The 13,062-nt window shown below is 33.3% G+C and overlaps 4 protein-coding genes across 4 annotated transcripts; 3 read left to right on the forward strand and 1 right to left on the reverse strand.

Annotated features, from left to right (window-relative positions):
- Nucleotides 1-316: 316 nt before the first annotated feature.
- Nucleotides 317-3,824, forward strand: LOC107476576 (probable CDP-diacylglycerol--inositol 3-phosphatidyltransferase 2). Its single transcript, XM_016096409.3, has 11 exons — nucleotides 317-426; nucleotides 897-1,037; nucleotides 1,426-1,510; nucleotides 1,609-1,658; nucleotides 1,934-1,973; nucleotides 2,089-2,133; nucleotides 2,226-2,291; nucleotides 2,401-2,515; nucleotides 2,600-2,656; nucleotides 2,762-2,860; nucleotides 3,406-3,824. The coding sequence occupies exons 2-11, from the start codon at nucleotides 959-961 to the stop codon at nucleotides 3,463-3,465; spliced, it is 696 nt and encodes a 231-aa protein (XP_015951895.2). The 5' UTR covers nucleotides 317-426; nucleotides 897-958; the 3' UTR covers nucleotides 3,466-3,824.
- Nucleotides 3,825-5,070: 1,246 nt separating this feature from the next.
- On the forward strand, nucleotides 5,071-7,139 carry LOC107476575 (chloroplast protein FOR GROWTH AND FERTILITY 2). Its single transcript, XM_016096408.3, has 2 exons — nucleotides 5,071-5,466; nucleotides 6,125-7,139. Exons 1-2 carry the CDS (start codon nucleotides 5,173-5,175, stop codon nucleotides 6,962-6,964), a joined length of 1,134 nt encoding a protein of 377 aa, XP_015951894.1. The 5' UTR covers nucleotides 5,071-5,172; the 3' UTR covers nucleotides 6,965-7,139.
- Nucleotides 7,140-7,927: 788 nt separating this feature from the next.
- On the forward strand, nucleotides 7,928-10,857 carry LOC107476572 (uncharacterized). The gene is made up of 7 exons (XM_016096407.3): nucleotides 7,928-8,226; nucleotides 8,390-8,489; nucleotides 8,574-8,694; nucleotides 8,792-8,913; nucleotides 9,302-9,423; nucleotides 9,506-9,665; nucleotides 10,413-10,857. Exons 1-7 carry the CDS (start codon nucleotides 8,100-8,102, stop codon nucleotides 10,525-10,527), a joined length of 867 nt encoding a protein of 288 aa, XP_015951893.1. The 5' UTR covers nucleotides 7,928-8,099; the 3' UTR covers nucleotides 10,528-10,857.
- A 683-nt stretch (nucleotides 10,858-11,540) lies between these two features.
- On the reverse strand, nucleotides 11,541-12,799 carry LOC107477117 (probable BOI-related E3 ubiquitin-protein ligase 2). Its single transcript, XM_016097078.3, has 2 exons — nucleotides 12,249-12,799; nucleotides 11,541-12,114 (listed from the first exon to the last, which is right to left on the reverse strand). Exons 1-2 carry the CDS (start codon nucleotides 12,585-12,587, stop codon nucleotides 11,617-11,619), a joined length of 837 nt encoding a protein of 278 aa, XP_015952564.1. The 5' UTR covers nucleotides 12,588-12,799; the 3' UTR covers nucleotides 11,541-11,616.
- Nucleotides 12,800-13,062: the final 263 nt, after the last annotated feature.

Genomic DNA, 13,062 nt, shown 5'->3' on the forward strand with positions numbered 1-13,062 from the left:
TATTTTTGAAATTTAGCCTAAATCATATGATCGACAAATAAAATTTAAAGCTATGATCCATCATCTTATGGCTTGATTTTTATTGTGCACTATAAATCATAATTCAATTTTATTTGTCTTTATTCGTCATTTTTTAACACATAATGTGCTTTTGTAAAAGGAAAAGATTCGAGCAACAAGCAATTAAGTTAAGCATCACTCTTTTCTCCTTTTCTTTTTCTTTTTATTTATTTATAGAAATAATTACAACTTTTTTTAATTGAATATTAATAATTTTAGTCGTATGACTTAAATAAAACTTAAATTAAATGTACATTTGCGCGCATATTAATCGGAATAATCTGCGTTGCTCACTTCCCCGGTTGGCCAATCTAACCGTCGTTGCTCCGTACAGCTTCGCCTCGTTCTTCCGCCGTACACTCGCCGGTATACTATTTTTATCACTCTTCCTTTTCCATCTTCTATTCCTCTCAACTACTTGGTTCCTTTTGCTCTGTTCTCCATTCGCGTTTAGAAATGGAGTTTGAGTTCTCTTGAATCTCTTGCAGTTTTCAGTTTCGTGTATCGTAGAAAAGGAATCGTAGGGCACTTCACGTGTTTTGCATTTATTTCTGATTTTTCTGTCGCAAAATCTTCGACAACTGGCAAGTTTGAGCTAATGATTATTACTTTGTTAGAAGCTTCGATTTGGTTTTTGAGATTTTTGGAGATAATAAACTGACAAAGTTCAATTGTTCTTTCTTTTTTTGAATGGGATTTGAGAAAGTTCATTATGTGATATATTTACGTGTTTGGTCTATGAAATGATTTTGTTTCCCTTTTTCAATATTTGTCTTGGATGAACAGCTATGTTCTGATATGGTTGACATGTACATTATGTTCATGTATATATGCAGATAAATATCTGATTTTACCAATCCTATACTCTATTCAATTTGCCAATACAAAGGAGCTTCAAATGGCCAAGAAACCTGGCCCGAAACCTGGATCAAAACCTAGTAAATTGTCTGTGTACCTTTACATTCCTAATATCATAGGTTGGTATTTGATTATTCTATTGTTACCATTTTTTATCTCTCTCATGCATTGAATGCTTATTGAGTTTATTAAAATTATGGGAGTCATTCAACTTCGATAAAGGACTCATCAGTAGAGTAGTGCGGAAAATCTACACCGACCAGGTTTGTCTCATTTGATTTTTGGAAAACATGAATCCATGAAAACCATCCTTGGGGGCTGAGGCTATTAGTTGGATTATACCATGTGTTTGCATCTGAATTTTCAAGCAAAAGGGTGTTACTCAAGGCCAATAGAGTTAAACACTGTCCACTATTAGATTCCTATAGAAATATCCCTCATGTCTAGATTCTGTTTTTTGTAATTCATCATGGGTACACTATATTTACCATGTGTGTGATGATGCAGGATATACCCGGGTTCTTTTAAACTGCTATGCTTTCCATGTATGCTTTACAAACAAAATATTGTTCTCTATTCTCTATTTTTTCAGGTGGGATACAATTTTTATGCACTTTTTTCTATTTTTGAACTTTCTCTTCTTTAATGATATGGGATCTGGAGCATAATCTAGCTATTTTCTGTTACCAGCTTCGTATGTGATGCTGTGGATGGTTGGGCCGCTCGCAAATTCAATCAAGGTATAAGCTTTTTTGTAGAGGTCATACCAATTTTACTCTATCTGTTTATATAATTCTTTGACGAGTGTTATGTACACATTATCTCTTTCTAGTAAAGTTTTGCTGAACTGGTATGATTAGACGTTGTTTTAAAAATATATTGGGTTCAGACTTAGGGGCTTTGTGGGATGTCTTGACCACGGAGTGGGACAGCATTTCCTCTATACTAACTTGTTTAGTTAAAAAGGTAACTAGCTATTTGATAAATAAATATTAACCTGGTTTTCTTGATCCAGTGTCGACCTTCGGAGCTGTTCTGGACATGGTTACAGACAGGTTATCTCTATCTCTTTCTGTTTCTGCAAGCCAAAGAATGCGTTGTTAAACTTATAGTTCTTTACATTGTTTGATTTTTGTGTTCTTTGAATTAATGTGGCTTTCTTAATATCAGAATTAGCACTGCTTGTCTACTTGTTGTTCTTTCCCAAGTTTACAAGTAAGATTTTTTCTCCTTTTTAATTGTTCATAATTTGCTGTCATTTAAGCATGGGCATGTAAACCTGACTTTTGTGCTGAATTTGTGTAAAGGCCTGGCTTAATCTTCTTGTCCTTGCTAGCATTAGATATTGCTAGCCACTGGCTGCAAATGTACAGGTAATTCATGTCAACTTTGTCTTTTTGTTCTTCCTTAACTCAAATTTTATGATTCTGCATTTGCTGGTTTGGGGATGATGTTCCTTAGCTGTGTTCACTTTAAATGCAGCACTTTCTTGATGGGCAAGACTAGTCATAAAGATGTAAAAGACAGTAGTAACTGGCTTTTCAAGTTATACTATGGCAATAGGATGTTTATGGCTTACTGTTGTGTCTCATGCGAGGTAACTGTAATATCATCTTGATTTAAAAAACTGTGAAAATGTCTTTAATACATAGTTTTTGTTCTTATCCTTTATATTCTGCAGGTTCTTTACTTAATCCTTTTTTATCTTTCGGAGAATCATACAGAGACATTGATGGACGTAAGTGCACTTAGTGAATAGTGACTAATAAATGCTATTAGACCATCTTAAGGTGACTAGAAGGTTTTTAGATCATCTGATCTTCTCAACTGTCTTTTATTTCAGGTTTTAGCAACAAATCTGCAAAAGATATCAATAGTCTCTTTTCTAATTGCAACAAGTTTAGTTGGATGCACAATCAAGCAGCTTACAAATGTGATTCAGGTTCGCATGTGGTACATTTATGCAAGATACTCTCATAGGATGGATATTGTTCGATTTGGAATATTCTTTTAAGTATCACAATAACGGAAGATTTGGAGGTTTAAAAGGTTTTCAAAATTTCTTTCTACCATCACATCTTGTGGTTTGCTAGTACAAAACTTTCAAAATGGACTCCAATCAAGTATTAGTTATGTATCATGTAGCCAATATTGACATTGGTTCAGTTTGCAGTAGAACTGAAGTCATATCTAGTATTGACAATCAGTTAGTCTTACTGCAATTTGGATGCAGCATATATTTAGTTACTAGAAATTAATTAGAAGTTTGGATATATGAACATGACTGAATAACTCTTTTAAGTAATGTTTTAATAGTTAGTAGTTGACCTATATAGTTTAGATTTTATCATTCTAGTGATAAACAGAAAGTTCTGGAATTGATTTATTCTTTAGCTTGCACTTATTTCCAATTCCTTCTCTTGGGTTGTTTTAGTTGTCAGTTAGTTTAAATCCTGAAATCTTTCCTAAGACCTTTTTTGGTTTCAGCTGAAGACAGCAGCAGATGCATGTGTGCTTTATGACATCAACAAAAAACAGAAGCAATGATGTTTCATCCATGGACATGAATCTCTTGTCTTTGCCATTTATCAAGTATTTAACCCTTGATGGTAGTATAAATTATTATCTTAAAGGGCAATTTTGTTTAAATTGCCCAGTTTTTTTTTTTTTTTTAATTTACAGAAATAGAGAAGGGATAAACTAGAGAAGCTGTCAGGCTGTAGGCAATTCTCATAACACGTGTTCATTTCATTTTTTTTTTTTATAAAACTTGTTTTTGTGTCATGGTTTGGACTTTGGATACTGTTTTCTTCAAGCATCTCTCACAATTTCCTATTACAGCGTGATGCAATGCAAGGCTCTCAGGTTTGATAAATAAATAAAAAAATTGGGACCCTTAATATCAAGCACTAGTGGTGTGGATAAGTATAGAATATAGATACATTATAGTACAGCTATAATTTACCAAATTTTACCAAGTATAGACGAGACAAACACAAAGGGGTAGTAGCTGTTTACTTGATTGATAGGACAATTTGTAAACAGCATTTTATTGGTTACTAGCATGTGTTCAGCGGTCGAATAGGAATAATATAATCTATACTTTTAGTATTGGCACTTGGCAGTAGCTATTTGACTATAGAAGTATGAACTATGCATTAGATATTTCAACTCAACTTCAGTTTGATTTAGGGTTTGTTTAAGCCTCATTTTCGGAAAAAAAAAATTAATAATACTTTTTAAAAGATTCTTTTAAGTAAAAGTGATTTTAAAAACAAATATTTTTTAGTTTTTTAATATTTTTATTTTTATTATTAAAAATTTATTAAATATATTAAAAAATTATTAAAATAATGCATCCAAACAAGCACTTAGTTTAAGCTGCGAACTTGCTGCGCCTAAAACTAATCAGTTACAAACCTTACACTGCATCTAATATCTGTGTCTTATTCTTTAAGTTGCGCCTTCCCCCACACACGTACAAATTGACAACCATTATTATGTTGCTTAGTCGTAGCTTTAATTTGTGATTGTGACTAGAATTCTAATCAAGATTTGAATGCTGTTTTATTAAATTATGAACTCATGAGTTTAATTACCTCTGATTTAATGTTATGTTAAATTTGAAGTTTATTATTGTTATTTGCTACACAAGTTTTTTAAATAGACTTAGAGACAAATCAAAATTTTAAACAAATAAGTCTATGATGGACAATCCCAGACTTGAACCACAAATTTGTAATACGATTTAGATTTTAGACTCGTTTGAGTTAAAATCATTTTGACTAGCCTCGACTTCTTTTAATTTTAACTATAAATGAAATTTTTCCGCCATATAGATATGTACAACTAACTGCTAATATTATGTTTTTAAAGAATTTAATTTTAATATACCCATCATATTATCATTTAAATAATTATTTAAATGATCGTTACAAAAAATATTTATTTTTAATTTTTAATAATATATAATTAAATGCATACGTACAACTTCTTTTAAATAAATGTATTTATTTGATTAAAAGTTTTATAAAATAGAAAAAATTTGGTAAAATAGGAAAAAAATAAGTGCTAGGGATTAGGGAAGGCATAGTTGGGTAATTATTTGGTAATTGAAGTTTGTGTGCTTGGACTTTATCCACCAAGTCCATTGTTGCTTTTTCTCTCCATAACCACCACCTCATACCACGGCCTTATTAGTTATTACTTTACCTCTTTTCATTCCGCATTCAACCAAACAAAGAAGCCGTATCCATGGATAGGCTTCTATCTTCTTCCCCTTCTGTCCCTTCCCTTCACACCAATCTCAGACCTTCTACTCTCCTCCCAAGAACCCTACGATTTGATTCTTCCAAAAGATTTAATTTTTCCCCTTCACCGCGCTGCCAATTCAAGTGGGTCTCCTCCATTTCCTCCAATCATGAAAACCCTTCCTCTCTATTATTCTCTTCTTCTTCTGCACCCTTCTCGGATGATTTACCCGATAGATCCATCCCCGAATCTCGAATCCTCACTCAGAACACTCCGGATGATTCCAAAAAGCCAAAGGTGCGTGCTTTATGCTGCCACGTTTGATTTGTTTTTTTAATAGAAGAATATTCCTCTGACGAAATTAAGGTCCTTTGAATTTTATTTTTCAAATGCTTTCGGTTTGGATTTGCGAAGTTTATGGTAAGTTGTTGTAGCTGGTTTCAAATTACAAAACAAACTTGGCTTTTTAATCTAAAGTTACTTGCTTGCTTATGAATCCACATTTTTATGCTCGGTATAAAATTGAAAGATTAATTAAAGTTTAGAAGTTCTGAAATTATGTGTTGTTTTTATTTAGTTATTGTGGCAGTGTGGCAGGTTGAAATGCTGATGAGGTGAAGAGAATTAAAATGGGTCAGAAATTAGATAATAGTTTCTTAGTTTGGATGGGTTAGTAGAGATGGTGGTGCAACCTTATAACTGCTCAATCCTATATTAGTGTATAGTTAATATGTTAGTATTAACATAGTTCTGATCTTCTGGATCTGAAAAAAAGTAAAATTATTGATGAAGACAAAACGGTTATAAAACCCACCCCAATTCTCTCTTTATAATGGTGTAGATTATATGTACTCAATGTACAATCGTAGACACTAGATTTTATACATACAATTGTACGATTCCTGTTATTTAAAATAGGTTAAAAATATATAATCTTTTCATACTTTATTCTCAGGCAATAACATCCCGGACATTTGTGATACTATCTGCTCTGGTTTTGTTCTTAATCCAACCAGCTTTGGCACCAGCTGCTTTTGCAACCTTTCAAGGTGCTGCCAAAACTGGTGGTCCTGCCGCTGCTGCGGTTGGTGGAAAACTAATGCGCACTGAGCTCTTAAGTAGTGCTTGGACTGGTTTCTTTGCTGGTTGCTTGCACACTCTATCAGGGCCTGATCATCTTGCCGCTTTGGCTCCGTTGTCAATTGGCCGTACCCGAATGGAGAGTGCTGCTGTTGGAGCACTTTGGGGGTGTGGCCATGATGCTGGTCAGGTTATCTTCGGCTTGCTATTTTTGCTACTAAAGGATCGACTTCACATAGAAATTATTCGAACTTGGGGCACCAGGGTTGTCGGAATAACACTGCTAGTGATTGGTGCTATGGGAATCAGGGAAGCTTCGGAAGTGCCTACCCCATGTGTTGCCTTAGAGAATGGTGAATGTGATGTCAGTGCCTATGAATCACTTGATACTCCTACGGTTGGAAAGAAGAAGATTGGTTTTGCCACTTTTGCCACTGGAATAGTTCATGGACTGCAACCAGATGCATTGATGATGGTGTTGCCCGCTCTTGCTTTGCCGTCGCGTGTGGCAGGTGCTGCATTTCTCATCATGTTCTTAGTTGGAACTGTAGTAGCAATGGGTAGCTACACGGTATTTATAGGTTCATGTAGCCAAGCACTAAAAGATAGAATACCTAGAATAACTGAGAAGCTCACTTGGGCTTCTTCCCTTGTAGCTATAGGCCTTGGGTGTGCCATTATCATTAGCCAGTTTTTCGGGTTCAGCCTGTACTAATACATCACTTAGCACTTAGCAGCAAGGAACCTTTTGATTATTATGAACATTGTTTTGTGGTGTCAAGATAAAATTAGGGTGTCTTCTGGAGCAAGATAATTATCCACGCATCAAGTGATATTTGAGTTTGATTGTTATAAATGTTATTTTTCTAAGCTTCTGAGTATTGGATGTACATGTATAGTATAATTTAGTAGTTTCAGTTACTCTGCATCTTAGAACTACTACCTAGTTGTGATTTGTTGAGTTCAAGTTAAATTCACAAAAAGGGTGGTCACTGAGGTTATTATGATTGTTGCTTAAACATCAGGATGAAAATTTAATCAGTTTTTCACAACTTGCAAGATCATTGCATCAATCACTATTGATTTTCGTGGCCAGACCCTATATTTTGTAGTTTTATTTAGTGTAATCTTTAAGCATTATAAAAGGGAGGTGTTTCAACCAACTTTGGTTGATTAAGTGGTTAGTTCACTTGTCCGGTTAAATAAGTGACAGGCAAATCATTAACCAGTCACAAATCCAAATCCTTAAATAGAGCTCGAACTTGGAGCAAATCATTCCAAACCGAAGGATACTGGAAGAAAAAAAAAGGGAGGTGTTTCTCTTCCAAGAGAAAATGATAAAATTTTAAAGCTTCTTTGTGTTCCTTCATTCATATTAGATCACTGAACCCCAGGGAATAAGAAAGTCAACACTTTGTTGTATTATCTGAAACCACAAGGATGAATGGTGATGAACGACTTCAATTTAATGAACAACTGTCAACTAAATACTAGTTAGTCAAAAAAGGCGTCGCCAATTTTGATGAACTGAATTCGGAATCTGCATTTCCATTTTGTTTTTATGGGGTGTTTTTATTCTCTTTGTCTTCTATTTTAGGGTTGTAAAATAACATATGTGGATTTCACTCGACGGCCCAATAGGCCCAAATCGTATCCAAGACAAAAACGACACCGTATCACGTCCAAAGACGAAACACCGTTCTTCGTGACTTCGTCGTCTTCATCCGCGATTGCAAACCAAACAGAATCATATTGTCACAGCTCACACACTACACAATTCAATTAAATTCCACTGCTGAAGCAACCAATTTTGCAGGTTTAACAGCGTGAATCGCAAACTGGAACTAAATATGAGGAAACGCACCGTTTTGGCATGGCTAGTAGCAGTTGTTTGCTTCGTAGTGCTGATGATCGTTACCCCAGCCATTCCTCAGTCACAAGAATACCATGATTTCGCAGACCAGCGCACCTTCTTTGGTAACCCGCTCTTCGCTCTTTCTACCTCACTTCTTAATTTCTTATTCAACTCCATAATTTATCTGTTTACTTTTAACCCTTGAGCTCAATCTAAGTTCAAACTTTTAAATTTGAACTTGGCTGGAGGATCTTTCATATTTTTATACTTTCTCTTAATTTGCAGGCATTCCTAATGCACTTAATGTGATTTCAAATTTCCCATTTATGATTATTGGCCTTATTGGTGTTATTCTCTGTCACCATGGAAATTATTTCAAGCTCAGGTAGTGTCTTAGACTTACATAAAAGGGAATTGGTTTCTGTGTGCACTTGCTGTTAATATTGATATAGGTCTTTGTGCCAAAAAGCTTGCAAGGGGAACTATGGGGTTGGACATGCTTCTATGTTGGTGTGGCCGCAGTTGCTGTTGGATCTTCATACTATCATCTCAAGCCGGATGATGCTCGCCTTGTGTGGGACAGGTTGCCTGTGAGTTCCTTTCATTGAAGATGAATATAGACTTCCCCACATTTCTTTCACTAGTTTTATTTGTCAATTTTCATCCGGAAACACTTTGTTATTACAGATGACTATTGCTTTTACATCAATCGTGGCGATATTCATCATCGAGAGGATCGATGAGAGGAAGGGAATGATTTCAATTATACCTCTATTATTGATTGGTATAATAAGCATTGTGTATTGGAGGCAAGCTTACTCTTTTGTTCTATTATGTACTGTATAGTTCATTCACCCGTCCTTTATATTATTGGAATTTGGAAGTCCATTCCTTGATTAAGGTCATGGATTTAAGTTTGCTTCCACATATTGTTGATGGAATTCGTTCCTCTTCACCTGAAAGCAAAGACTGATTGTAGATTATTTGCCAATTCTAAAACATATCTTCCATAAATGGTTACAAGATTCATTGTGGCAGCCAATATTATGGAGACTTTAGATTATGGCAGAAGTTAGAATAGTTATTTTTTGATGACATGATTCCTTTAAACAATTTCCAATTGAGGTTAATTGCGAAGTAATTTGATTCTGAAGTTCAACTATTGATATGATTAATCTTGTCCTCCACACAATCCAGGTTCTTTGATGACCTCCGTCCATATGCCGTAGTCCAATTTGCTCCGTGCATCGCCATTCCTCTTATGGCTATTTTGTTGCCTCCGATGTACACACATTCAACTTACTGGCTCTGGGCTGCAGGTTTGGATTCATGAGACAGTAACACTTTGAAGTTTATTCTAACTACTAACCATGCTTAAAATTTAAATAAACTCTTTTACAGGGTTTTATCTTCTAGCGAAGGTGCTAGAGGCTGCTGATAAGGTGATCTATGAATGGACTCATCATGTTGTCAGTGGTCACACACTTAAACATTTGTCTGCAGCTATGGTTCCTGTCTTTTTGACATTAATGCTTGCAAAGAGGAGTGTTGATTCAGAGAGGTATTATGCATTTCTGCTACATTAAACTTCCTACAACTAGATTACTAGTTATTTAGTTCTTTTCAAAACTTGATTTGAGTGCAAGAATATAGCCTCTAACTGTGGAAACATGTGACATAGTATTGTAGTCAACACAAAATTACTCTGCATTCAGCTTGAGCCTTTAGTTCTATCTGATGTGCTTTCTTTAATTTCTCAATATGGCTGTTGAGATTTGATAGAGCTTGGAAATATGAAAGTAATGTTAGCAAACTTTAAGAAAGGAAAACTTGTTTCTGAATATATTTTTCCCTTCTCTGTTTGACTAATAAATCTTGTAGTTATTTTATAAAATCGTTTTTTTTGTCCCAATTGTTTCATTTGATTACAAATTACTTAGGCAACACATTAACTTTCACTGAATCTATGCTCTTATTGTCTTGTATCCCTCTTACTGTAATTTTTCCTTCATTACATGATATTGATACAATAACTAGTGTTATATTTCATATGCTTTATCTTGCATTACTAATTTATTAGCCAAAACTTATGCAAATCTCAGTTGCATGTTTGGCTGCATCACTGTGACTACTCATGTCAGAAAGGGCTATAAGGACTAGGCATCCATCTAGTTTAGCAACCCTAGTTATTCGACAAAGCAAACTGTTTTGTGCCTTTTCACCCGTGGTTTTGGCGTGAACAAAGGAGTTGCAATTTCTTTTTCAGTTGTATATGTTGATTCTTTTTATTGTTGTGATGTTGATGCAGGCAAAGTTTACTTAAAACCTGGAGAGTTTCATGGACCAAGTACAGAGAGGGTAACTCCAATGTTGAGAGCTACACTATATCTTACTCAAATGTGCCTGTTGAGGAGCCCCAATAGCATCTCTTTCCTTTCTTACTGAGAACAGCTTAATTTTGATGTATCAAGTTTTTTTTTTTTTTCTTTTTACTTGCTTCCATTAGGGTGTGAACAAATCATTGGATGCAAGTATAATTTGTTTTACAAAACATATCAAAATTATTCACTACCAAATAATGTTCCATAGGATAACATTACTTGTAATTAACAATTTAGCTTATAGTTTGTAATATGTATAGTTCATGATATTTGTCACATAAAAGAACTATTGAAAATCTGTGATAGTCAAGTGTTGTCTATTTCTAATTGTATTAATGTTCAGCATTTGATAATGAAATGTTATTGAAATTACGAGCTCTAGTTGATAAGGTATACACACTATAGTCCAATAGAGTTTATCACCTTATAATAAAAATTTTTCAAAGAAAATTTCAAATTATGTTAGATATAGTTGAAAATACATTAATATTTAGCCCCCTTAATGACTAAGAAATTGATTTGTTAAAGGTGACTTTTCTTTATAGTTATGATAGAATCTGGAATTGTTATTATACTATTATCTATCGGAGAAAATTATTTTTTATATATATTTTGATATTATTCTAAATATTTGCTTGATATTTGCATCTTATTTAATTAAAAAACTTATATCATTCTAAATATTTGCTTGATACTTGCATCTTATTAATACAATTTTACGTTAGGAATCAGTATAAATTTCAAAAGACTTGTCCTTAAATAGTCTTTTTAAGGAGTGTTATATTTTTTATTAATTAAAAAAATTATAACTTTTTTAATTTTATTTATATAAATAGTTGAAATTTATAAGAATAACCAGTTAATCATTATTTATTTTCTAAATCAATTATATTTTTTATGAAAAAATAAAATAAAATTCATATTCTACTACTATATTTATTATCTCTAAATCTCTACTAACAAAGTAAACTTTTAAAAAATTGTTGTGTTCTCTAACAATATAATTTTAAAATACATCCAGTAAACCAAAGAGAATTCAAAAAAATAAAAAAGTCTTGCTTGTAAACATCATGGACCCTAATATTTACTAGTTAATAAAAAATAAACATGAATAGTCAAATTTAAAGCCTATTAGAAAATCAAAGTCTCTATACTACCTTTCTTTTGCATTCCACAAACAGGACAAGCTTCAAGAAATGTCTCGCATTCTTTGCATGAAGAAAGGTGCCTGCATGGAAGAAATAAATAACACGAAATCCTAGAATGACAACTTTTACATAACATCATGATATTATCATTAAGATTATCATGTTCTTCTTCAAAGTGTGCTTCATCACAACATGATTCTTCGTCCTTTGTTCCCACTACCATTTTTTCTTTCATCTCTTCTAATGTTTTGTGCAAAGACAATGCCATTGCTTCGTTTTCTTGTGCTGCTTTTTGCCATGCTTGGTTTTCTGCCTCTAGTCTTCTTAAATAATTTTCCAATTCTATCCTTTTCATTGAAACCTGTGCTATCTCTTCATCTTTCTCCATCAGCATAGAGAGTGATCGAGATTCAAACTTCTTCAATAATGATGCCACTTGTTGTTTATCTTGCTCTTGTAACATAAATCTCAACTTTGCATTCTGCCCATCATACAAAATTGATTATTAGAAAAAAAATATAAAAAATTTGTTACTTTTTGTTACAAATGCAGGTTTGATGACACATTAAAACAATACAAAGAACATGGTACTGGAGAATAAATTCAAATCCTAACCTCTAATCTGATGTAATGATCAACCTGGTCTCTCTGTATATCATCTTGAGCAGCAAAAGTAGGTGGAGTTTTTGATGGTGTTGGATGATTGTTGTTGAGTTTTGGATCATAATAAAAGAGATTAGTAAAATCATCATAACCAACCATTTGGTCTTCATTGTATGACTGCTGCAAACCTTGTTGCAATTGTAATTGTTCTTTCTGATGATGTTGTTGTTGAAGATTAAAACACGATGACGAAGAATCAAAAAGTCCATCATCACAATAATAACCATTGTTGCAAAAAGGAGATACATCATTGTTGTTACTTGAACAATAAAACTGTGCCTGTATAGCCATGTCAAAGTTTGGAAAGCTTTCTTCTTGAAATCTCCTTAATTCAGCATGCCCAAATGAGATTGAGTTAATGTTGAAGCACGTATATATTATAAAGTTTCAAGGATGAAAATAGTTTATTTTTTCATGGTCTCTCGGCGGTTTATAGGGTGTGCTATTATTGTGGGGATGATAGCTGTACGTGGAATGAAGTTCTAGCCAGTGATATGTGCCTCTCTCTATATATATTCATTGATATTTGAAGTTTGAAACCGCTTAAAGAAAAAGTTGAAAGAAAACTTGTGCAGATAACCATAAACAAATTATTTAATAGTTTAAAATATGACTTGATTTTTATGATGGTATAAAATAATTAATTTTTAAATTATTTAAATATGTGAATCTGGTTAAATTATTGTATAAAAGAGAGGATATTAAAAATATTGTATATTAGTGATATGTCAACATAATGTTACATTATTAATGACACACATTTAAT

The sequence above is a fragment of the Arachis duranensis genome, chromosome 3, assembly GCF_000817695.3.
Source record: "Arachis duranensis cultivar V14167 chromosome 3, aradu.V14167.gnm2.J7QH, whole genome shotgun sequence".
Classification (NCBI taxonomy): Eukaryota; Viridiplantae; Streptophyta; class Magnoliopsida; order Fabales; family Fabaceae; genus Arachis; species Arachis duranensis.